The 26,524-nt window shown below is 40.6% G+C and overlaps 2 protein-coding genes and 1 non-coding gene across 4 annotated transcripts in view; 1 reads left to right on the top strand and 2 right to left on the bottom strand.

Annotated features, from left to right (window-relative positions):
- The window catches only part of ART3 (ADP-ribosyltransferase 3 (inactive)), a 121,690-nt gene that overhangs the window by 2,337 nt on the left and 92,829 nt on the right, over positions 1–26,524 (top strand). The window lies entirely within an intron of this gene.
- On the bottom strand, positions 17,916–20,481 carry CXCL10 (C-X-C motif chemokine ligand 10). The gene is made up of 4 exons (XM_059668116.1): positions 20,151–20,481; positions 19,510–19,636; positions 19,203–19,292; positions 17,916–18,746 (listed from the first exon to the last, which is right to left on the bottom strand). The coding sequence occupies exons 1-4, from the start codon at positions 20,209–20,211 to the stop codon at positions 18,713–18,715; spliced, it is 312 nt and encodes a 103-aa protein (XP_059524099.1). The 5' UTR covers positions 20,212–20,481; the 3' UTR covers positions 17,916–18,712.
- LOC132224913 (small nucleolar RNA SNORA38) lies at positions 21,185–21,315 on the bottom strand. Its single transcript, XR_009450763.1, has one exon. It is a non-coding gene; the product is annotated as a small nucleolar RNA SNORA38 (small nucleolar RNA).

Genomic DNA, 26,524 nt, shown 5'->3' with positions numbered 1-26,524 from the left:
CAGCTCACAGATTCGTGCACATTGAAAGGAAATTAATTAGCAGAAATCCTATATAAAAAAAGCCTAATATGCAAATTGTCCCCTCAAGAATTTCTTGCACTGCGCCTCTAGTATTTTAATATTGCTATTCACCCTTCCTCTATATTGGAAGTGTCAGAGATGAAAAAAATTAGTAAAATGTATATGAAAATAATATATAAATCCTATATAATAAGAGGGGAATATGCTAATTAGCCATTACTTCCTGTGGCTTAACGACCAAGAGCGTCATGACCAGATCACGGATCAGCAGGAGGGTGGGCCAGCGAGGTACAAGCAGGCTGTGGAGAGCCACAGGAGGGGGCAGGGCAGCAAGCTATGGGGCGGGGAGGGAGCTACAGGAGGGCGGCAGCGGGCGGAGAGCTACAGGAGGGTGACAATGACCTACTGGTGCACGGATTCGTGTGCAGGGCTACTAGTTGGTTAATAAATAAACAATAACAACATGATATAACAGCAAAAACATGATATAAAAACAACATTGATAAAAACAGTGACTGATAAAGTGATTAAACTTTTTCTAGTATCTCCCTTTATACCACATTAAGAGTAAAAACAATTTAAGAGTGCTTGACTAATTTCCCTTGTGATGAAGTATTTACAACTTAAACGCCACATGCTCTTTGAACTTGAGAGAAAGCAACATATAACTGACCATGTCTGAAAATGGGTTCAGGTAGGACTATTCCTACTCTGTCTAGAGTTTGTCCTTATGATTTATTAATAGTCATCGCAAATGCTGGCATCATGGGAAACTGTCTTTGAATTAATTTAAATGGGAGGCCAATGTCAGATGAGGAAAAATCAAGTATTGGAATCAGAACAACCTCTCCTTCCACAGATCCTGTTAATACTTCAGCTTTGATTATGTTATATTGTAATCTTTTGCTAATAAATCTAGCACCATTACGAAGACCCCATTTATTATTAAGGTTTTTCAGTAGCATGATGATTGCACCTACTTTCATTTAATTTATGACACGGCATTCTCAAAGGACTAAATTGCCAGTGTGCATCATATGTACCGGCTGATCAGTTGGGATGGTCACTTAACCACACACACACACACACACACACACACACACACACACATACACACACACACACACTGGCTGCAAGCAAATCATAGCTGTGGGGTTTCATGTCCTGTGTGCCTCTCAGGTAACAGAAGGGAACAAGTCTTCCTTTGCTGACCTTAATAGCTGGCCTGACTGGTTTATGCTTTTTATGTAAAGCTTAAGGATTGGATTAAATCTGTGAATAAACGATCCTGAAAGGGAATGTCGGGGCATCATTTAGAGGACAGCTGTGGCTAAATGTTGGCCATGGCACAGTATTTTTGCTCTCTGACTTTTGGCAAGTTAGCTTACAGTTTGATGACATGTAACCATAGTCATTAAGAAGCTGCTGCCTAACTTGAAGAAAATTATTCTGAAAAGGGAGAAAAATAATAGTTTCAAATATCCATATTTATTTAAAGCAATTTATACTAAAATCTCTTATCTAAAGAACTATAAGAAAAACATCCATATTCTTGAAACCATTTATGGTTTATTGAACATTTATTTTATTCATTAAGCTTTTATTATTATGAGTTAAACTGAGGACACCAATATGAACAATAATCTCTGCCCCCACAGTTTAGTGGGTGAAAGCTGCATGTAAATTAGCAATTGTAGTAGAAGAAATGGTATGATAAAGGATGGTACAGTTATTGGAGATGCAGAGAAGGCCACAAAACTCTGGCCAAATTTCAGGAACTGCAAGATCTTTGGCAAAGGTAAAGGGCAGAGCAATAATGGGAGAGTGGTGAGAAATGAACCTAGAAATGGAGCAGGAAAATTTCTATGTAGAGAGGAGACATTTAAGGATTAAAAAAATTTTTTTTAAATTAATTTCAGAGAGGAACAGAGGGAGAGATAGAAATATCAGTGATGAGAGTCATTTATTGGCTGCCTCCTGGGGATTGAACCCACAACTCGGGCTAGGAATCGAGCCTGTACATGCTCTTGACTGGAATTGAACCCAGGATCTTTCATTCCAAGGGCCGACACTCTAACCACTGACCCAAACTGGGCAGGGCAACAGTATCTTTTAATTAATCATATTTTAGTAAACATTTCTTTGTGTGTACATAGTTTATATATTTTAAATATGGTTCTTTATATTTGTAGTTTGTTCATGCTCCGAGTGCTAGGCATGAGTTGTTTTTTATTATTTCAGTAATAAAGCAAATACTCTTACAATTTTTTTTCAGAAATTTTACTTTGTTGGGATATTTTCCTCCTTTGGAAATATAAAGATACAGATTAAAAACATTTTTATATCTTTTGTAATATTTTGACACATTACTTTCCAGAAAGACTAGACTAATTTTATAATGCTCCCATCGTTATGTAGATGTAACAGTTTCCCAACCCTCTTGTCATTTGTAATTTTATTCATTTAATATGTGGAGACCCAGGGAGAAGATGGCCATCAGCAGGCCGAGGAGAGATGTCTCAGAAGAAACCAACTGCCAGCTCCTTGATCTTGGACAGCTAATCTCCTGAATTATGAGATAATAATTTCTGTTGCTTAAACCACCTAAACTGTGGTATTTTGTTATGACAGCCCTGATTGATGCAATCTGTATACAGGAAAAAAGTGTGTTTGTGTATAGAAAAGTGCTCTAGTATGGCTTAGTGAATTTTCACCAAGTATTAGTGGCACAATGGTACCCTTCCCTTTTTCCCCAAAGGTAACTCATGTCATAGATGAGTTTTACCTGTATTTGAACTATAAAATGTCATTATATATTATGTCCAATTTAATGTCTCATTCCTTTCACTAAATATTTGTGAGATTCATCCATGTCATGGATAGAAAGTGATTCATTTTAATTACTCTATAGTATCCCGTTGTATGACTGTACCTGAATGTATATATCCAATTGATGGGCTAAAATTAATGTTGTGTTATGAATATTCTTGTGTATAACTTTTACTAAATACACACACACACACACACACACACACACACACTAGAGGCCCAGTGCACAAAAATTTGTGCACTCGGTGGGGTCCCTCAGCCTGGCCTGTGCCCTCTCGCAGTCTGGGACCCCTCAGGGGATGACCACCTGCTGGCTTAGGCCCACTTCCTGGGGGATTGGGCCTAAGCTGGCAGTCAGACATCCCTCTGGAAGCCCGGGAGCCCTTGGGGGATGTCCACTTGTCAGTGGGGAGCAGGCCTAAGCTGCAGATCCTTAGCACTACTGAGGAGGCGGGAGAGGCTCCCACCACCACCACTGTACTGGCAGCCATCAGCCTGGCTTTTGGCTGAGCAGAGTTTCCCCTGTGGCAGCTCCTGCATTGAGCATCTGCCTCCTGGTGGTCAGTGTGTGTCATAGTGACCAGTCATTCCCAGTCATTCTGCTGTTAGGGTCAATTTGCATATTACCCTTTTGTTATATAGGAGTGCCTGGCCAGCCTGGGTAAGGGGCTGATGGCTGTTTGCACGCTGGCCACAGCCCCTTCAGTGTGGGGGGTCCTGCTGGGGTGCCTGGCCAGTCTGGGTGAGGGGCTGAGGGCCGTTTTCAGGCTGGCTAAGCCCCCCAGCGGGGACCATCACCCCATGATGGGGTGCCTGGCCAGCCTGGGTGAGGGGCTGATGGCTATTTGCAGGCTGGCCACAACCCCCAGCCACCCAAGCTCCCAGTGGAGGCTGACTGGAAACAGGTATCTGGGATTTATTTGTCTTCTATAATTGAAACTTTGTTGCCATGAGCGGAGGCCCCAGCCGGCTCAGCGCAGGCGGGAAGCCTGGCTTCCTCCATTGCCCAGGCAACCAAGCCTCCTGCTTGCTCCAGTTCCGTGGCTGCCGGCCACCATCTTGGTTGGGTTAATTTGCATATAGTCGCTCTGATTGGCTGGTGGGCGTGGCTTAGGGCATAGCGAAGGTACGGTCAATTAGCATCTTTGTCTTTTATTGGTGTAGATAGTATCCCCCCCAAAAATACACACTTTAACAGCTGATAACTCAATTTTGAAAATGAAATGTCTTTTAATAAATACTGCCTTTGTAATTATTCAAAGTATGTATACATTTTTGGGGGAAACCCTATATACGTATTTCTGTTGAGTGTATTACTAGGAGTGCAATTACTGCTTCCACCAACAGTGAATGAGAGGTGGGGTTTTTTTCTTTTATTCTTTTAAAAATAATCTTTAAAAATTTATTTATTTTAGAGAGGCAAGGGCGAGGGAAGGGGGCGGGGAGAGAGAAAGAGAGAGAAATAGCAACCTGCTTTCCACTTATTTATGCATTCATTGGTTGATCCTTGTATGTGCCCTGACTAGAGATCTAATCTGTAACCTTGGCGTATTAGGATGACACTCTAACCAACTGAGTTACCTAGTCAGGGCCATGAATGAGAGTTTTATTAATCATAGATTCTCACTTATATTTAATATCATCTGGCTTATTGCTTTCTTTTTATGTTAATACTAGAGTTCCAGTGTACAAAATTCATGCACGGGTAGAATCCCTAGGTCTGGCTGGCGATCAGTGCCGATCAGGGCCTTCTGGCTGTCGTCCGGAGCCTTCATTCATTCCTCACCACCCCCTGATGGTCAGCGCACATCATAGCAAGCGATTGAACTCCCAATGTCCCAGTTGAACTTCCGAGGGGACAATTTGCATATTAGGCTTTTATATATATAGATTTTGCTTTAAATTTCTTAGGCATTTTTTCATCCTATAAAATAAAAGCCTAATATGCAAATTGTCCCCTTGGGTGGTCGTTCAACCAGGAGTTCAACTGGAGGACCAGGAGTTTGGCCACTTGTTATGATGTGCGCTGACCACCAGGGGCAGCGTGGAACATGGTGGGCATCAGCGATGCACTACAATCTCTCGCCAGCTACCTGGGGGCAGGGGTGATGGGACAGAGGTATGGTGAGAAGCAGGGTGCCCCAAGCTCGCTTTCACTCCCCCTGCTACCCTCCCCCAGGATGCCAGGGCTCACAGTCTGGAGAAGCCCCCATGCTCAGGTGCTGGGCTGCAGCTGCTGGGACCATGGGGGCTGGTTGGGCTCCCCATGGGTTTGTGCTGAGCTGGTCTGCAAGGCTGGCTGGGAGAGAGCATGCTGCCTGCCTGGCTTCTGTGCAGCGCTGCTGGGTGGCCCAGAGGCCCATGCTGCACCCCGGCTTGTAGCATCTGGCCGTGCTCACCGCATCACCATATGGGGTGCAGTGTCTCAGGAGGAGGGGGGCACACAGAGGCTCTGGGACCCAGGTGCTGCCCAGGACCCAGAGGTCAGCTGGGATCTGCCCTTCCATGCCAGATGCTCACACTTTGATCGCCAGCCAGGCCTAGGGACTGCACCTGTGCATGAATTTTGTGCACAGGGCCTCTAGTTTTTATATAATACTGATTTCTGTTTATTTCTATATATAATACTGGTTTCTGTTTATTTCTATATGATGTAGATATTGCCATAGTTGATTGTTTTAAACAATGAAGTATTGCCTGATTTTGTATAAAGTGTTGATTTAGGTTATTTGATCTCCCAACAATATCTAACTGTCCCAACCAAAGGTTGTTAAATTATGATTTTTCTCCAGTTGCAATTAGATAGTGGCTAGGGCTAGAGTCATCTGGACACCTGAAATGGAATCACAGGCCTCCTCATGTGGCTTCTTTCTCCAGCATTATAACCCAGGTTATTAAATGGCTTTTGAACACTACTCTATGTGGCCTCTCTAGCAATATAGCCTAGGCAGTGGCAGAAGCAACTTCTGCTGCTGCCACTGCTGCTTTTGCTCCTCCTGTACTTCCTCCTCTTCCACTTCCTTCACTTCTTTCCCCTCCATGATTTCTCCTTTTCCTTTTCTCCTCCCATTCCTTCTTTACTATGTAGTTACCTTTACCATTGTCTCTTATTTCTTCACACAGTTTCTATTGACTTTATTTTAGCCTGTCCACTTTTTACTGGATAGTGTTCTTTCATTTTAATCTAAAGAACTCCCTTTAACATTTCTTGTAGGGCAGTTCTAATGGTACTGAAGCTTCTGTTTATCTGGAAATGTCTTAATTTCAAGAAGGATATTCTTGAAAGATAGTTTTGCCAAAAAATGAAATTTTTGGTTGACAGATTTTTTTTTTTACTTTTAGTATCTTAAATATATCATCCTACTGTCCTCTTGCCTCCATGGTTTCTGATGGGACATTGGCTGTTAAGCTTATTGAGGATCCCTTATATGTGATGAGACACTTTTCTCTTGATGCTTTCAAGATTCTCTCTTTGTCTCTGAGTTTTCACAGTTTGACTACTATGTATTTCAGTGTAGATCTTTTTTGAATTTATTTTGCTTGGAGTTTATTGAGCTTCTTGAATGTATAGATTCATATATTCCATCAGATTTTGGAAGTTTGGGGCCATCATTTTTATGAATATTCTTTCTGCCCCTTTCTTTTTGTTCTCCTTCTGGGGCTCACATTATGAGTACTATTACTTGGTGCTTTCTCATAGGTCCCTTAAGGCTTTATTCACTTCATTATTTCTTTCTGCTCCTCAGCTCAGACTCAATAATTTCACTGGTCTTATCTTCAAATTTGGTGATACTTTCTTCTTGGCCCCAAAATGCTAGTAAAGGCTTCTAATGAATGTTTCATTTCAGTGGTTTTTTGTTGTTGTTGTTTTTTACTTTTAAGCTCCAGAATTTCTTTGGCTCCTTTTATTAATTTCTCTTTATTGATATTCTCATTTTGTTTATATATCATTTTCCCAATTGCCTTTTTGTTAAATTGAATTTATTGGGGCTACATTGGTTAATAAAATTATATAGATTTCAAACGTACAATTCTATAATACATTATCTGTATACTGTATTGTGTGGTCACCACCCAAAGTCTAGTCCCCTTCTGTCCTCATTTTTCTCTTATTTACCCTCTTCTACCTGTCTCCACCACCTTTTCCCTCTGATAATCATCATCCTGATGTTTGTGTCTATGGGTTTGTTTGCTTTGCTTAATATCTTCACATATTTTACTTAGCTCCCAACACCCTTCCCCCGTAGCTATCAGTCTATTTTCTGTATCTACCAGTCTGTTCATTTCTTGTTTGTCTATTTGGCTTGTAAGATTCCACATATAAGTGCAATCATATGGCATTTGTCTTTCTTTGACTGGCTTATTTCACTTAGCATAATACTCTCCAGGTCCTTCCAGGATGTCACAAAAGATAAGATTTCTTTTTTATGGCTGAGTAGTATTCCATTAGGTAAATGTACCATAGCTTTTTTTATCCACTTATTCATTGAAGGGCACTTGGGTTGCTTCCAAATCTTGGCTGTTGTACATAGTTCTGCAATGTACATAGGGGTGCATATATTCTTTTGAATCAATGTTTCAGGTTTCTTTGGATATATTCTAAGAAGTGGAGTTGCAGGATCATAAGGCAGTTCCATTTTTAATTTTTTTGCTTCGTTAGTACATGAGCTTTTCTTAATAAAACATCTTTAAGATGAGAAGTCCTATTACCACACAATTTAGAGTGACACATTCATGGTTTAGTCTCAATTTATCCTTTATTCCATCTAGACAAATTATAACTTTGATCTCTGTTCCTCTCTCATTATTGCAAGAATACAGAGAATTTTTTTAAATTTCTTTATTGATTAAGTTATTACATATGTGCCCTTATCCCCACATTACCCTGAATACAGAGAATTTTTTGTTTTATCTTTGAAATTTTTATCTTGTTTGTATCTCTACAGCATGTTAGTGATATTTACATGTTCCCTTGATTTAACACATTATACTTCTACTAAATGTATCTAAAACATTTATCACTTCCAACATAATAGATTTCTTTTTTGATCAGCATTACTTACAAACACCATTTTATCTGAATATTAGTATTCCCTACCTTTAATTGTTGGTGACCTTTAGTTTATATATGTGCTTTCCTTCCTCAGCTAGATTATAATAATATTGAGGTCAGGTATCATGCATTGATTGTTTTTGTTTGCTTTATTGAATCTTAAAGATAATAGATGTACAGTAAATACTTATTAAGTTGAATTTGAATTGAGAATATTCCAGAAATATTTCTCTTTGATCTTATATAATAATGTAAAGGAGGTATTTAATTTCTAAGAACAGAGAAAGTTTGTGCCTAGAGGTTAAAAAAATGTGTTATTATGGTTAATAAAATAGCCTAGGTAGTCCTTGAAATTGTATAAATACCTTGGAAATAAGAACCAGTAATATCTCCTTTGAGGCCCTGATCATGAAGTCAGCCCAAGTTTCTTAAATAAATGCCCAAACTAGCCGGGTATTTATGTCTAGTGTCATTTGCATGTGAGATTACCCAGACATAAAGCATATATATTGGTGTTCCTATGGCCTGAAGTGACTGCTCTGCAAATCGATATGGTCTTTTCAAGGTCTGTGATGAATTAGGACAGAGTCATTCATGGCTTTTAACATTTGGAGGTTATAGAACTGTGAGAATCTGGTAAAACCTGATATATGTACATATATACATTTTGCATGTAGTTTTAGGGAAGTTATTGAACCCTAAAAAATCACACATCCCAGGATAATACCTTCTGCTCTGCTAATGATGGAATTGCAGAGAATCTTTAACTTTCAAGTTCAGTTTGATTTTTAACCTTTTTCAATTTATTTTTATTTTCCCCACCCTTTCCATTCTGAAGTTAACTGAGGGAGTTTCTTTCTTACACTGAGTTTAGGAAATGAAATGGCCAAGCTATTCAGTCACTAGTTAGATGTGAGTGCCCTGGGAAAATGTTGGGTAATATGTAAACAACATACTTGTCTCTCACAAGTGAAAATGAGACAATTTTTTCATTTTTTGGAACAAAGTGTCTCTTGGGACGCACCCTGGAGGTTGTGGATTCCCCCTCCTCTTAACAGCTGCTGCTATTAAAGCATTACATTTCATTTTGAAACAGGCTTTATTTTTGAAAATCATATAAGCTCCTGCCTAAAACCTTAATTCACACAGGGGCTTTCGTAATCTAGTAAACTGTTTGCCAATACTCATATTAGATATTTTAATGGGAGAAGCTCACTATTCCTTCTGTTGCCTGTCTGATGATTCAACAAAACTAATAAGCTTCTCTATTTTAAAGTTTACTTTCTCCTAAGGTTGAAGGGCTATCTTAGGTCTGTCCTTGGAGGGAACACCAATTTCCAAAGGAATATAATTATGGCAAATGTCAGTAACTCATTTATTCATTTACTAAGTAAGTATTTATTGAGCATTACTGTGCACCCACTACTCTTGTACATACCAAGGATACAGTGGTAAATAAGACAGGTGTAGTTACTGCTCTTATAGAACTTTGTGGGGGATAGAGAATACAAAGATTTATATATATAAAAGCCCAGCAACCAAATGGCAGAATGACTGGTCACCCAGTCACTATAATGCGCACTGACCACCAGGGGGCAGACGCTTAACGTAGGAGCTGCCTCCTGGTGGTCAGACACTCCCACAGTGGGAGTGTCTGACTGGTATGAGTGGCTGCTTCAGCCGCTCAGAGGGTGGGTCCACAGCCACTCAGCTGACCGGGATGAGCGGCGCTACCACAGCAGTCCGATCCCTGCAGGCCACGCCCCCCACCAGTGCATGAATCCCATGCACTGGGCCTCTAGTAAGGAAAGAAATATATATATTTACAGATAGTAATAAAGGCTATAAAAAAATTAAAAAGAGGGTAAAGAGATTGAGTTACAGAAATGGTGCTATTTTTAACATATTGGTGAGGAAAGTATTCGCTAAGAAGGTAATTTGAGTAGAGACCTGAATAATATGGAGTGAGCTATGGAAATTATGTTTTCTGTGCTTGAGAAGTAATAGGAGGCCAGTTTGGCTAGAGTAGAAAGGTGGAGGGGGAGAGTAGCAGGGGTGAGGTAGGAGAGTTATATAGAGGTTTACAGACTATGAGGAAGATTTTGGATTTTATTTAAAGTGTGATGGCATATTATTGGAAGGATGAGACCAGGAGACAGCCACAATCTTATTTTTAGAAGTATTATCTTGGCTGTTGTGTATGGAATAAGTGGTAGCCAGCAAGAGGGTAAGCAGGAAGACTAGTAAAGCAAACACTATCATCTGATGACTTGAAATATATCCAGTAATAGTTCAATGATGTTTAACACAAGCCACTCATTTTTAGCTTAGCATGGAGAAGGTCTGGTATGTATATAAATCTTTCCCAGAGATGAATAATTTAATGAAGGTCAGTGAAAACATAAATCCTAGCTTTTTAAGATTAACATAATTTAGTGTCTTTGAAAATTGGTTTCCATTTGCTTAAAATTTTTCCTTCTGATTAAAAAGAGTAAAAATGTTCTTTGTAGAAAATTTGGAAAATAAAGAGAAGAAAAAAGAAATAAAATAATTTATAATCCTATGATACAGAAATTTTTTTTCTGGCATTTTAAGTTTTCTTTTTTAAATTTTTTTTCTTTGTTGATTAAGGTATTACATATGTATGGGTCCTTATCCCCCTTTTGGGCCGCCCCCCGCCCCACATGCCCTCACCCTCCTGGTGTCTGTGTCCATTGGTTAGGCTTATATGCATGCATACAAGTCCTTTGGTTGATCTCTCCCCCTGACCCCCACCCTCCCCTACATTCCCTCTGAGATTTGACTGACTGATTGATGCTTCTCTGTCTCTGGATCTGCTTTTGTTCATCAGTTTATGTTGTTCATTATAGTCCACAAATGGGTGAGATCATGTGATATTTATCTTTCTCTGACTGGCTTATTTTGCTTAGCGTAATGCTCTCCAGTTCCATCCATGCTGTTGCAAATGATAAGAATTCCTTCTTTTTTACCACAGCATAGTATTCCATTGTGTAGCTGTACCACAGTTTTTTAATCCACTCATAAACTCAAAATGGATAAAGGACTTAAATGTAAGATGAGAAACCATAAAAATATTAGAGAAATCCACAGGCAGCAAAATCTCAAATATATGCTGAAGCAATATCTTCACCGATACAGCTCCTAGGGCAATGGAAACTAAAGAGAAAATAAACAAATGGGACTACATCAAAATAAGCTTCTGTACAGCAAAAGAAACCATCAACAAAACAACAAGAAAGCCCACTGCATGGGAGAATATATTTGGCAATGTTACCACCGATAAGGGTTTAATCTCCAACATTTACAGGGAACTCAGACAGCTTAACAAAAGAAAAATAACCAACCCAATCAAAAAATGGGCAACGGATCTAAATAGATACTTTTTGAAAGAGGACATAAGGAAGGCCAAGAGACATATGAAAACATGCTCAGTCACTAATCATCTGAGAGATGCAAATCAAAACAACAATGAGGTACCACCTCACACCTTTCAGAATGGCTGTCATCAACAAATCAACAAATGACAAGTGCTGGTGAGGATGCGGAGGAAAAGGAACCCTTGTATACTGCTGGTGGGAATGCAGACTGGTGCAGCCACTGTGGAGAACAGTATGGCGTTTCCTCAAAAAATAAAAATGGAACTCCCATTTGACCCTGTGATCCCACTTCTAGGAATATATCCCAAGAAACTAGAAACACCCATCAGAATGGATATATGCACCCCTATGTTCATAGCAGCACAACTTACCATAGCTAAAATTTGGAAACAGCCTAAATGCCCATCAGCAGATGAGTGGATTAGAAATATTTTTAAAATTAACTCTTGACAGTTATTTATCTTAGCAACATTTCTGGAAGATTGCTATTTCTACTTTTTGTTTATAAATGAGGACACAGAGACCCAAGTGGACTTTAATGACTTGTTGAGAATCACCAGAGTAGTTATTGTCATATTCTGACAGCTCTATTGAGGTTTTCATCCAGCCCTTAAAGAGAGGGAGAATATTGTCTGATAATTATCAAGCTCCAGACGTAGAACAGTTAATTAACTAAATATGGCATGACAGAGAAAATTTAAAGACAGAAATATAATCTTTTCCCCCTTTCCATTCTTTGTAGGCCAGAGTTCTTAGGTCAGGTTGCAACATTTTGATCATTGTGGGCCATATATTTACCCAGGAAAAGAGATTATTCCCCTGGGATTTATAACAAATCATACAACAGTAGATGTTTCCATTTAGCACTGTGGGCATCAAGTTTTATTTACATAGAACATGGTAAACTTTCTGCCCAGAAAAGGAATAATTCTTCACCTCTGATCTGACTTCCCTAAGAAGATAATCTTTTATTTTTTTAAATATCTGCCTAGACTTATTTTTCTGAGCTAGATTTTTGTATGAACCTTGTTTTATGGCTTTATTTTAATTTTTTAAAATACCATTTTATAATTTTTCTACTTGTGGTAGAGACAAATACACTTTACAGTGTCTATCCTGCATTATAATGAAATAAGACAATACTTTGTTCTGGACCAGGTAATGTGGACAGAAGCATTTAAGAGCCACTTCCACCCTTCTCATTCCTGACATAGCAGCCCTCAGTTGAGGTAGAGGGAGACTATATTCCTGAGTTAGCATAGAGGCCCTGCCAATTTACATGGAACTTTGTGTGAGCAAGAAGTAAACTTATTTGTCCTAGCTGGTTTGGCTCAGTGGATAGAGCGTCAGCCTGCAAACTGAAAGGTCTCAGGTTCAATTCCAGTCAAGGGCACATGCCTGGGTTGCAGGCTTGATCCCCAGTAGGGGGCGTGCAGGAGGCAGCTGATCAATGATTCTTTCTCATCATTGATGTTTGTATCTCTCCCTCTCCCTTCCTCTCTGAAATCAATAAAAACACACTAAAAAAGAAGTAAACTTTTATTGTGTTAAGTCTTTAATATTTTTGGGAGCTTTGTTACTATAGCATAGTCTACCAATCTTCTACATTATTTTTTATGTATATTTTATAACATGTATATAGCTTATCCTATCTAATAAAAGAGAAACATGTAAATTGACCATCCCTCTGTTACTTTCACCAGCCAATCAGGAGTGAGTATGCAAATTGACCAACAAAGATGGTGGGTTAATTTGCATACATAGGCACCAGGCGGAGAGAAGAGTGGGTGAGCCGGCAGCTTGGAGGAATGTGGCTCCCTCAGTCGCTCTCCCCCAAGCTGCTGGGTGGAGAGCAGAGCAGGAGAGCTGGAGGCTTGGGGAGCCGTGGCTCCCTTGGTCACTCCCAGCAGTGCGGGGAGCACCAGGAATTCTGGGAATAGTAGTTCTTATGGCAGCCCCAGGACCAGAAGCAGAAGCCCAGAATGCGGGGAGCACCAGAAATGCTGGGAATTGTAGTTCTAGTGGCAGATGGCTCTCTTAGAGACTAGAGCAGCCGTGGGCAAACTACAGCCCGCGGGCCAGATCCGGCCCGTTTGAAATGAATAAAACTATTGAAAACAAAAGACCGTACCCTTTTATGTAATGATGTTTACTTTGAATTTATATTAGTTCACACAAACACTCCATCCATGCTTTTGTTCCAGCCCTCCGGTCCAGTTTAAGAACCCATTGTGGCCCTCGAGTCAAAAAGTTTGCCCACCCCTGCACTAGAGCAAAGTGAGCCTGGAGCAAGTTACTGTTGTGGTGGGGGATGGAGGGAAAACAAAGGTGAGAGACATAAGTAAAATCAGAGTGTCTAGGAAAAATTAAAGGGAAGATATCCTAAAACTTCCAGGAAATCTCCACCAATGAAGCAAAGAAAAAAAAAAGCCTCTATTATTCTGTGAGCAACAAACCAAACTGGGTTGGGGGTCTCAGACAATTCGCTCATGTGATTGCAAAGACAGACAGAAACTCCTGGATTGGAGAGGGCTCCCCTGAGGGCTCCCAGATTGGAGAGGGTACAGGTCGGGCTGAGGGACCCCCACAAATGTCATGCACTGGGCCTCTAGTAATTATATAATGGTGGCGATAGCATACTTAGCATAGCATAGAAAGGCTTTCATGATCTAATTCCTATCTGTCCAACATTATTTCCCACAATATTCATATCTCTAACTTTATACTTACATTTTTCCAGGTTGAACACAACACACTGTCTCACACCTATGTCTTTGCACTTGAATTCACTTTTCTCCTTCTACTTATCAGATACACTAGAGGCCCAGTGCATGAAATTAGTGCATGGAGGGGTCCCTCAGCCTGGCCTGCATCCTCTCGCAATCTGGGACCCCTCGGGGGATGTCAGACCTAAATCGGCATTTGGACATCCCTCTCGCAATCCGGGACGCTGCATGCACCAGTGACCATACTTTTCATACAGGTGAAAGGCATCTTGTATGGATAGCTACATTTTTTTTGCCCTGATTATAAAAAGTAGTACATAACATGATCCTTCTGAGGCAGTAGTACCATTTTCCCCATCTTATGGGTGGAAAAACTGAAGCAGAGAGAAGTTAAGTCATTGGCTTTGTCACACAGTTTTAAGTGTCAGAATCAGGGCTGACCACAAAATGTGCAAGCCAGAGTCCATGCATGTCATCGCTGCATCATCGTGTTTCTTCAGTGTTAAGAGTAGCCTTGCCAGGTTTTAATTTTTAAATCTAAGGGACTGTTCCCAATATATAGGGTAGGGCCCCTAGGTCTGGCCAGCGATCAGGGCCAATCTGTGGGGTGACCAGTGGGTAGGACGATTGGGGGACCCCCGCTGTCACCTGCCTTGGCTGGCAGCCTGGCACTACCCACTGGCCTGCCCCACCCCCGATTGCCACCAGTGGTGGCCTCTGGGGGCAGCTCCTGCGTTGAGCGTCTGCCCCCTGGTGGTCAGTGTGCATCATAGTGACTGGTCATTCTGCCATTAGGTCAATTTGCATACTGGGGTTTTATATAGGATGTGCATCTTTCAAATTCCCAATTGCCATCACTTTCCCAGGAAATGCTTTCCTGATTTTCTCTATTTTCTTTATACATTTGAAATTTTTCAGTTCAAAGTTATTTAGCTTTATTTCTGCCATTAATGGTAAATTATAAACTTGCAATATAGCTATTTCTTATAACCTGGTATATAGGGGATATAAGTAAATATTTGTTAAATGAATGCCCTATTTTTAAATGTATATATTCTTATTGTTGATAGTATTACTGGTATCTCCCATTCCCCTCCCCCCTTTACTTTCCTTCTCCCAGCCCCTACCCATGCCCCTATTTTTTAACACAGAACTGTTTAAATCTTTATTGGTTAATACTGTCCTGAAAATTAGTTGATATTCAATCGAGAGTAAGATAGGTGACCTTTTGTATAGATTTAGGAGGTTAAGAAGAAAAAATGAGAACATGGGAAGGAGAAATTCTGTCACAGTTTTGCTGTGATCCAGTTAGGGCTTCCATAGTAATAGTCATATTCTGTATTCGTTTATCATATACCAGAATGTTATATTGCACTCTTTTTTTTCCTTCTGATATTGTATTAGATTTTTTCCAGTTTCCCCCATTAAGATATAATTGATATATGACATTGTATTAGTTTTACGTGTACAACATAATGATTTAATATTTGTATATATTGTGAAATGATTACCACAATAACTCATTAATCTCTGTCACCATGCATAGTAACAAGTTTTCTCCTTCTGATGAGAACTTTTTTAAAATCCTCACTCAAGGCTATGTTTTTAATATGTACATTTTTTATTGATTTCATAGAGGAAGGGAGAGGGAGAGAGAGATAGAAACATCAATGATGAAAGAGAATCATTGATCAGCTGCCTCCTGCACACCCTCTACTGGGGATCGAGTCTATAACCCGGCATGCACCCCGCCAGGAATCTAACTGTGATCTCTGATTCATATGTTGACGTTCAACCATTGAGCCACACCAGCTGGGCCCGAGGATATGTTTTTATTGATATTTTTAGAGAGAGAAGAAGCGGGATGGGGGGGGGGATATCTATGTGAGAGAAACATTCATCAGTTGCCTCCCATACGTGCCCTATCTGGGGATTGAATTCACAATATAGGTATGTGTCCTGACCAGGAATCAAAACTGCCAAGTTTTGGTGTACAGCACGATACTTCAATCAACTGAGCCACCCAGCCAGAGTGTGAGGAGAACTTATAAGATCTACTGTCTTAGGGACTTTTAAATATTAAATATAGCATTATTAACTGTAGTCACCATGTTATACATTACACCTCCAGTAATAGTCCTATTCCTCCAGTTTTCTATGTGAAGTTGCTTGATATTCATGAAGACACCTCACAGTTGGTGTCTTCAAGAGTTTTTTGTTTCTTAGTTTGTTTTGTGTTAGAAAAAATTAAAATGTGTAGATACAGATTAAAGAACAAATTCTTATGTACCAACTACCTAGGTCAATAATAGAACTTTGTCATAGTCCAGAAGCCCCTTATGTGCCCTTCCCTGATTGAATTACCATATCACCTCCTAAAGTAATCGCCATCCTGAATTTTATGGAAATCATTCCTTTGTTTTTTGTTTGTTTTCATCATATATGTCTTAACTCCACACTACCTTGTTAAGTGTGTCTGTTTTAAAACTTTATAGTAAATGGAGTCATATTGCATGTACCTTTTTGTGACATGCTTGTTTTGTGCAAGATCATTTTGAAATTCATCTATGTGGTGTACAGTTTTACTTCATTTATTTCCACTGCTGCATAATATTCCATTGAATTAACACACTGTAATTTATTTATTCATTCTATTTATGGGCATTTGGCTTGTGTCAAGAGTTTGCTATTATAAACAGTGCTGCTGTAACATTCTCACATATGTCCTGTGCAAGAGTTTATCTGTGTAGATACATAGCAGTAGAATAACTAGGACATAGCCATGCACCCATGTGAAATTTTATAGGGTATACCAAACTGTTTTGCACAGTTGTCATAGCTATTTTCTCTTTCACCAATAGTGTGTGTGTGTGTGTGTGTGTGTGTGTGTGTGTGTGTGTGTGTGTGTAGGGGGCCATTCCTCATTGCTCTGAGTCCTTCTTAACACTTGGTATTATTCAACTTAAAAAATTTTGCCAGGCTGGTGATATAAAATGGTATCCCATAATGATTTGAATGGACGTGTCTCTAATTATTAATGAGGTTGGACATATTTTAAAAAAATTTTTTTTATTCACTTCAGAGAGAAAGGGAGAGGGAGAGAGAGATAGAAACATCAACAATGAGAGAGAATCATTGAGTGGCTGCCTTCTGCACTCTCCCTACTGGGGATCGAGCCCAAAACCTGGGCATGTGCTCTTGACCAGAATCGAAGCCCAAACCTTCTGTTTCACTTCTGTTTTTCATTTTTCAAATGTTATCTATCTTTTTCTCTTTTATTCATAGGGCTTTTAAAATATATTCTTGATACTAATAATTTGCCAGTTAAATGAATTTTAAATATCTTCTTAGTGACTAAGTGGATATGGGAGGTGGGGGGAAAGAAGGAGTCTCAGCTTTAAGTGGATGATGGTGCTAGTAAACTAGGGACTGTAATAGAGGAGGGGAAATAGATCTTGGGGAGAAGGACATTAATTTAATTTATTTTGGAGTTTGATGTTCCTATGGGATCTCCTGGTGGAGATGTCTCATAGAAAGTTGGCTTTAAAGATCTGAAGCTCAGGACGTGTCAATTATGCCATATCAATTCTGAAGGAACCTTGTATGATGGGAGAGTACAGTTAGGAATATGGTAATTTCATTTTAAAAATTTATTTAATTTAATATTATTTTATTTTTTCCATCACCATTTATACCCTGTATGCCTTTTTCCATCCCCGCCCTTCCTCAGTCACCCCACTGTTGTCCATGTTTTCTCTCTTTTAGGAATATGGTAGTTTTCAAATTCATTTGTCCTCTACCCATCCCAACTTCTCTAGGCTATGCATTCTCCAATTTCAGCATCTCATGAAATAAATGTCCCAGTCAAATGACCCACCAGACACTTCATCATAGTTGTAATTAGTTTATTATTTTTTGGTCTCTCCAGAGAGCACATCATTTTTATTTTGAAAAACAACCAGCATATTTGTCTTACATAATATGCAAAGAAAATACCTAGATTTTAAAATTTCTTCCTTTGCTCATTCATTTGTAGAATTTATACAAGTTATTTTATAAACACTGAAAACAATGTAAAAAACATATACATCTAAGAATTCTACTTTTTATAGTCTTTCATTAAATAAGACTGTTTCCACATACATTTTCAGACATTTCTAGTTTCTATGTATTTTGTTATATATGTGTACACACACACACACACACACACACACACACACACACACACATATAGGAGCATACAACCACCAGAAGAATCTGAGCCCCTTTCAAGGATGGCAGTAGAAGCCCAAGGAGTGAAGATCTTTCTTTAAAAAGCATATAGAATTATCATTTCGATTGCATTCTTCTTAGTTATTTGAGATTCTAAGACCTTTGGTTACATAGAGGCAGAAAGATCCCTTAATAACATTTAAAAGATATGAAAGGTGAAGGAAGCAGGGCTAGGATTTGGCACATTCACTAAGAACATAGCACCTAAGAATAGCTTATAATATAGTACCAGCGCAGAGTTACTACTGAACAGCTCAGGATGATGAACCGTCCACCTCCCTGCAGGAATAATAGCAGCTAATTTGGTGACTGGTTTGCCACCTTTTAGGAGAACTGCAATCCAGGGACAAATTGGGCTTGACGTATACTGTATGTAAGGAACTGATGGTCCATCCTTATCAGCAGTGCAGTGATTACGCTTCTCTCTGTGTTTGAGATCTTTTAGACCTGGAAGAAGAGAAAGAAGGTGTAAAAGTTTGACACTCTTAACTCTGGCTTCAATCTGTGTTCTACTTGAAACTTACTGATTTCACAGATAACCCCAAGTCCTCAGGTGAAGTGTGTGGTGAGCTTTCCTGCTGCTACACAATCACTGTGGATTTCAGGTGTTCCTTTTTAAGGCCAGGAAAGGCTTGGGGGAAGTTTGGCAGCTTTGCTTGGATAGTTATAGCTCTGCCTCAAGGTTGAAGTGCCTTGACACTTTTAGACAGGTAGTCAGGGTAACTTTTGATACCACAGAGATGGCACCTTGGTATATAAATAACTGGAGGTAGAGGAGAGGGCAAATTGATAACACACTTCTAAGCCAGGATCCCACCGAAAAGCTCAATGCAAATATTTCTAACTTCCCAGGATTTGAAATTTCTTAAAGGACAGTTATGCTGCAAGCAACAGCAAACCTACCTTTTCTTGTTAATTGCTTTCAGTATTTTCTTGATGATCTTAGACTCTGGATTCAGACATATTTTCTCCCCATTCTTTTTCATTGTGGCACTATGGAAGTAAATAGGAGTGAAAATATATAAAATATGTTGGGCCAATAAACAGATGGAATATACAGTTTTTAAGATATTTAAGTTTCACTCTACATGTTCCCCTTTGCTATATAGAAGTGTTAGAATCATCACAAACCCTTTACTGCTTTTGTGATCAATAAATATTTTTATGTGGTTACAGCCAGGGAAATTATCATCAGGGATATTCTACTCACATGATCTCAACACGTGGACAAGATGGACTTGCAGGGATCATTTCAAGTTTTTCTAAGGACCTTGGATTAACAGACTGATTACTAATCTTGATGCAGCTACAGCGTGTAGTTCTATTGAGAGGTATTCCTGCAGAAAAAGAGACAGGTACAGCAGGGGAGGTTAGCACAGCTTTCATCTTAGGCATCTGATGTGGTGTTTAGCAGAAACTATAATCCCTTGTCATCACATAGTCAACCTGAGAAGGGGTTATTCCATTATAAAACAGCTCTGAATGATTAATTAGTTAATTATCTGAAAGAATGTAATGGCAACTTATTGATTTTAAGATCATATCATTGAGCATAGTTCATATGATTAATTAAGCAAACTAAGGGGGTATCTGTGTCATTTTCTTTCTCCTCACTCCTTCACATTTTCTATCTTTATTTTCCCCTTCCCCTTTTGCTCCCACCTCCTCCTCCTTTCATTTATTCCACTTGCTTCTCTGATTATTAACTCTGTGACCAGAGGGAATCTCGGTTCATTTACCCTTCATTCATAGGCAGGCTGTAAAACTGCAAATACACTATTTCTATATTTGTAGAAATTACACCTAGTTCTATTTCTGACTTTATTTTAAATATCCCTTGGTGTTCCTTACCTTGAGTTTCACTCAGAGTCAGAAGGATGAGGCAGAAAATGAGAACAGCTCTTTGGTTCATGGTGCTGTGACTGGAGGTTCCTCTGCAGTAGGCTCAGAATGTCTGTGCAGTTGAGGAATGTCTCAGAAGACACGGGGCTAGGATGCAGTATTTATTCGTAAAGGCACATTTCCTCTCTAACTCTGATTGGATAACATTACTGTTTACTCAGCTAAACCTGCCTTCTGTTCCTTGGGGAAGTCCCATGTTAAATAATTGAAAGTTTATTTATATTGATTGTGGCTTCTGAGTTATGGAATTTCCCTCCATCCCCTCTTTTCCATGAAAGCGAGTTAGGTTTCACTTTCCAAATCATGAACTATTTCTTGAAAAACAGAACTTCATTGAATGTAGAAGTAATTTTTAAGTGGATCTTTGATTTTCATCTTGAACCTCCTGAAAAAATAAAAATGTCAACTTAATCCTCAAGTCAAAGGCCTGAATATAGTTTTAGGATGAACGTCTTACCATGATTTTTTTGTGTTTTTTTTTCTTTTTCTTTTTTTCTTTTTTTATATGGCATAGGTATCAATCAACATTATTAACTCCATTTTAACAGACAGGCTAAGTGAAGATGGGAGAATTTAAATTTACATAATTTGCTACCAAGTGGCAGAGCCACAACTAGAACTAGAGTCTTTTGATCTAGTCCCATTTTTACACCTGGAATGTGAAGATGAAAAAAACTTGGTCTTTGTTCTATGACAGTGATTTTCAATGGGTGTGCCACAAGCATTTTTAAAACACGCAATTCCTGACTATTTAGTCAGGAGCACTGACCTCTTTTTTCTTAACATTTCAAATTAAAAAATGACAACCTGCCCAGCCAGCCTCAGTGGTTGTATTGACCTGTGAACCAGGAGGTCACCATTTGATTCCCAGTCAGGGCATATGCCTGGGTTGGGGAGCTTGATCCCCAGTGGGGGGTGTTCAGGAGGCAGCCAACCAATGATTCTCTCTCATCATTGATGTTTCCTTTTTTTTTTTTTTTTTTCTATGTGGGATGGTTGATCTTCAGCCTGCAGGGAGCAAGCTGGTTCTAGACTTCTCCAAGTCCACATTTCTTTGCCTCCAATTCTTACGTGTCCAAAGATAGGAAACCACAGACATTCCTTTGTAGGAGGGTTTAATATTGTGTTTTGAGTCCATCTTAATTTGTAGTTATAAGGCATAATTAGGAATATTTTATATTTATTCACTGAAATACACTTATATGTATTTCAGAGATATCATATACTTTCTCATTTTATTCCTATAATAACCCTGTAAGAAGTTATCTTCATTTTATATATGGAAGAATAATTTTAGAGGTTAGATAATTGTGTTAAGTCATACAAAGGTTGCCATCTGTTTACCCTAACTATGATGTTTTTTCTCAACATTTATTTTAAACTTCTATAATTACTTTCAAAGGCTAAGTGATTTTTAAAAAATGACTCTAATCAACTTTTAAAAATTCCTCAGTAATAGCAATTTTTCATCTTTTGTAGGTAAATCTAATATTTGGAGATAGTAAGTTAGCCAGGCATTCCTCTATGATAAAATATATAAAGTAATAGGTTTGGTCTTCTTGAAGAAGGTTAAAGATATGAAACTCGCAAGTGTCAAAGAATTCCAGAAATGTTTTGGCCATTCATAACATCATTAAAATAAATGAATAGCCTCTAACATAACTATTTTGATGGAAAACAATACTCATTTGGATAATTGATTTCTGATGTGTTAGTTAAAAAATTTCATGGATTACAGTCAATCCTTGAATAAAAACATAACATTAAGAATGGAGTAAGAAAAGGATTCATAGCTACAATAGGATTGTTGCAAAAACAAAGGATGCTTTTTGAAGAAATACATATAAAAGAGGGGAATATACCCTAGCAATTTGACTTAGTGGATAGAGCATTGGCCTGCAGACTGAAGGGTCCCAGGTTGGATTCTGATCAAAGGCATATGCCCAGATTATGGGCTCCCTCCCCACTGGGGAGCGTGCAGGTGGCAGCTGATAAATGATTCTCTCTCATCATTGATGTTTCTCTCTCCCTCTCCCTTCCTCTCTGAAATCAATAAAAATATATTTAAAAATAAAAGGGGCATTAGTAGAGAAAGACCTTGGGAGAACAGGATGGAAACAGAGGTTGATTTAAGGTGGGTACAGCTCTAAGAAGACTGTCAAGTGCAAAGCAAAGGGGGAAAAGTATTAACCATTAAACTGATAGCAGTGACAACTGAAATTTGCACTATTCCCACTGGATGACAGATCAGGGCAAAACTTTGTGTCTTATCTTAGCATTAGTACTTGTCTAATTATTCACTGCAGATAATATCAGCAGGAAGCAGGTGATACCAATATAGTAAAATTTGTTGGGCCTGATAGCGATGTTCAGCAGTATCCAAGTCTGGTTGTGTTCTTTGCAAGGGATTGGTAACAGGAGATGCAAGATGAAAAACACTGTTCCAAATGCAGGCATTACTCTACAGGGAAATCTGATGCAGGTGATACTTGGGGAACCTCAGAAAATATTTGGGAGGTCTTTTCATAGTTAGCTAGGCCAAAACAATGTAGAGGTAGGCCAGGGAAAGGCAATGCTTAGGCTACTGTAGGATTAGGCTAGTGTATCTGTCATGTTCTGGCCCAAAACTTGGTGAAGAGGCCAAGATAAAAGCCCGTATCTGCAAACTGGGAACACATAAGACTTGGAACCTCAAATGCAGGAACTCTGTCATCAGAACAGTGAATGAATTATTGCTTAGGGCAGGCAGAAATTGCTAGACTGCTGAATTCCAGGTCAGTTTGTTCCAGGGATTGGAACAAAACTAAGCTTTTAAATGGGTAAATCAGTGAATTTAGCTGTGGGAAACTAAAAAGACAAAAGGAAAGGAAATGAGTCAGTGACTAATACAACCCAGAAGATTTTCACCCAGCAAAGAGGCTTTCTTCTGACGAGGGAAAAGCTTATAAGAAACAGTGACATGGAAAAGCCATTCCACTAGCTGCTTGTGCAGAATAAAAGTTGGACTATGAGTAAAAATGCCAAAAATATTCAGAGAAATGTCTGACCTCATGGATGAAAGAGGCTCTGAACAGTTCAACATTGAACAATAAAATAGATACATGGTGATAATTTTGCTTTTCTTAGTATCTAAGTTCTCAGTTAAGATGTTGTCTGTATAAGCAAAGAGGAAAGTTGAGGCTAAGTGGACTAAGTATCTGTTATTAATGAGAAAAATTTTTTTATTTAGTTGATTCTTATTAAACACTAGAGGCCTGGTGCATGACATTAGTGCTGGCCTGTGCCCTTTAGCAGTCTGGGAGCCCTCGGGGGATGTGCCTAAGCCACAGTTGGACATCCTTAGCGCTGCCGTGGAGGCAGGAGAGGCTCCCACCACTGCTGCTTTGCTCCCCAGCCATCAGCCTGGTTTGTGGATGAGCAGTGCTCCTCCTGTGGGAGCGCACTGACCATCAGGGGGCAGCTCCTGTGTTGAGCATCTGCCCCCTGCTGGTCAGTGCGCATCATAGTGACTGGTCATTCTGCCAATTGTTCTGCTGTTTGGTCAATTTGCATATTAGGCTTTTATTATATAGGATATAATTATCTTTCAAATAAGACTTAAAAGATACAATTATACTATTTTTCCTATTTACCCATGTGGTTCTCTGTACTGATGATCTAGGCTTATTTTTTCTCTCTCATTTTTAAAAAATATATATTTTATTGATTTCTTTACAGAGAAGAAGAGGGTTGGAGAGTTAAAAGCATCAATCAGCTGCCTCCTGCCCACCCCCTACTGGGGATGTGCCTGCAACCAAGGTACATGCCCTTGACCAGAATCGAACCTGGGACCTTTCAGTCCGCAAGCTGACGCTCTATCCACTGAGCCAAACTGCTTAGGGCTCTCTCAGTTTTTAAAAAATTTAATGTTGAAAGTATAGATGTCTGCTTTGTCATCCTTTTGTTAAGTTGTATGAGTGCCTTATATATTTTCTAAATGAACCCCTTATCAGATGTTCATTGGCAAATATGTTCTCCCACGTAGTTGGCTCTCTTTTTATTTTGTTGGTGGTTTCTTTTGCTGTTCAGAAGCATTTTATTTTGATGTAGTCCCATTTGTTTATTTTCTCCCTAGTTTCCTTTGTCCTAGGATATGTATCAGTAGACATATTGCTTTTGACAAGTTTCTTAGTATTCACTGATCTGAGTCTAGTTTTGAAAGGAAATAGAAGTTAAGGAAGTATCCCATCTTAGTTTCAGTTTCCAATGCCATAATTAAGCTTTTAATTATGGCATCAGTCCAAAAGAAAAAGTCTGCTCCAGCAGACTTCTTATAGACCCAGAAAAAAAAAATGCTTTCCGAGAAACTAATGTGCTTAAAAGAAATTTCCTTAAAAGCAGTAGGAGGAATTCAATGATTTCTGTAGACTGGGAATCCCCTCAGCTAATATACAATAATACTCCTTCGAAAGTATGGGAGAGGAGAGCAAAGTTTTCCCTTTCATAGTTTTCACTGAGCTCCCACAAGATTCCCTAAGCTCACAATGCCTATAATACTGGTTACATACTTTTGAATTAACCCTTCATAGCCAGCCTGAGCAAAAGCCAAAGTGCAGATGGGCCCTTACAGTTGTCATTCTTGGCAGAGCTGAGATTAGCTTCTGATTTTAGATCATGCAATGCTTTGTTTTCCTTATACTTGAGGGGATGATGAAATGGGTTGGGAATCTAGAGATATAGTATACTAGAGGCCCAGTGCACAAAATTCATGCATGGGTAGGGTCCCTAACGGCTGCTGGCTGCTGGCTAGGGCCTTCATTCTGTGCCCCCCACCCCGGTGGTCAGTGCACATCATAGCAAGCGATTGAACTCCCAGTTGGTCGAACTCCCGAGGGACACTATGCATATTAGGCTTTTATATATATACTAGAGGCCCAGTGCACAAAAATTTGTGCACTCGGGGGGAAGGGGGAGGGTCCCTCAGCCCGGCCTGTGCCCTCTCGCAGTCTGGGACCCCTTGGGAGATAACGACCTGCCGGCTTAGGCCTGCTCCCGGGTGGCAGAGGGCAGGCCCAATCCCTAGGTGCAGCCCCTGGTCGGGCTCAGAGCAGGGCCGATTGGGGAGTTGGGGCGCCACGCCTGTCATGCACAGAGCAGGGCGGATTGGGAGGTTGCGATGCCACCCTCAGTCACGCTCAGGGTAGGGCTGATTGGGGGGTTGGGGCACCGCCCCCTGTCACGTACAGAGCAGGGCCAATCTGGAAGTTGGGGCGCTGTCCCCTGTCACGCACAGAGCAGGGCCCATCAGGGGGGTTGGGGCTCCTTACCCTGTCATGCACAGAGCAGGGTCGATCAGGGGGTTGGGGAGCTCCCCCCTGTCACACACAGAGCAGGGCCCATCAGGGGCTTGAGGAGCTCCCCCCTGTCACTCACAGAGTAGGGCCGATAGGGGAGTTGGGGCACCACCCCCTGTCACACACAGAGCAGGGCCGATCAAGGGGTTGGAGTGCCGTCCTCTATCACCCACAGAGCAGGGCCAATCAGGGGGTTGGGGCGCCGCCACTCTCACACTCAGGGCAGGGCCAATGGGGAGGGTATGGCTCTACCCCGTCACACACAGAACAGGGCCTGTGTGTGTGTGGGGGCGAGGGGGGTTTGGGGCACTGCCCTCTATCACCCACAGAGCAGGGCCGATCACGGGGTTGGGGCGCCGCCATTCTCACACTCAGGGCAGGGCCGATGGGGAGGTTATGGCTCTACCCTGTCACACACAGAGCAGGGCCCGTGGGGGTGGGGGGTTGGGGCGCCGCACCCTGTCACACACAGAGCCGCAGGGCAATCAGGGGGTTGGGGAGCTCCCCCGTATCAGGCACAGAGCAGGGCTGATCAGGAGGTTGGGGCACCTTCCCCTGTCACGAACAGAACAGGGCCAATAGGGAGGTTGTGGCCCCGCCCCCTGTCACACACAGCCGCAAGGCAATCAGGGGGTTTGGGCGCTGCCCCCTGTCATGCTGATCCCAGTGCCGGGAGGCCTCTCGGCTCCACTGATCCCAGTGCCGGGAGGCCTCGCGGCTCCGCTGATCCCGGTGCTGGGAGGCACATTACCCTTTTACTATATAGGATAGAGGCCTTGTGCATGGGTGGGGGCTGGCTGGTTTGCCCTGAAGGGTGTCCTGGATCAGGGTGGGGGTCCCCACTGGGGTGCCTGGCCAGCCTGGATGAGGGGATGATGGCTGTTTGCAGCTTGTCACACACCCTTCAGGGTAGTGGTCCCCACTGGGGTGCCTGGCCAGTCTGGGTGAGGGGCTGAGGGCTGAAGCTCCCAATTGTTCCTTTTTTTTTTT

This window comes from Myotis daubentonii, chromosome 1 (genome assembly GCF_963259705.1).
Source record: "Myotis daubentonii chromosome 1, mMyoDau2.1, whole genome shotgun sequence".
In the NCBI taxonomy this organism is placed as follows: Eukaryota; Metazoa; Chordata; class Mammalia; order Chiroptera; family Vespertilionidae; genus Myotis; species Myotis daubentonii.
This window is presented reverse-complemented; position numbering and strand designations above follow the sequence as displayed.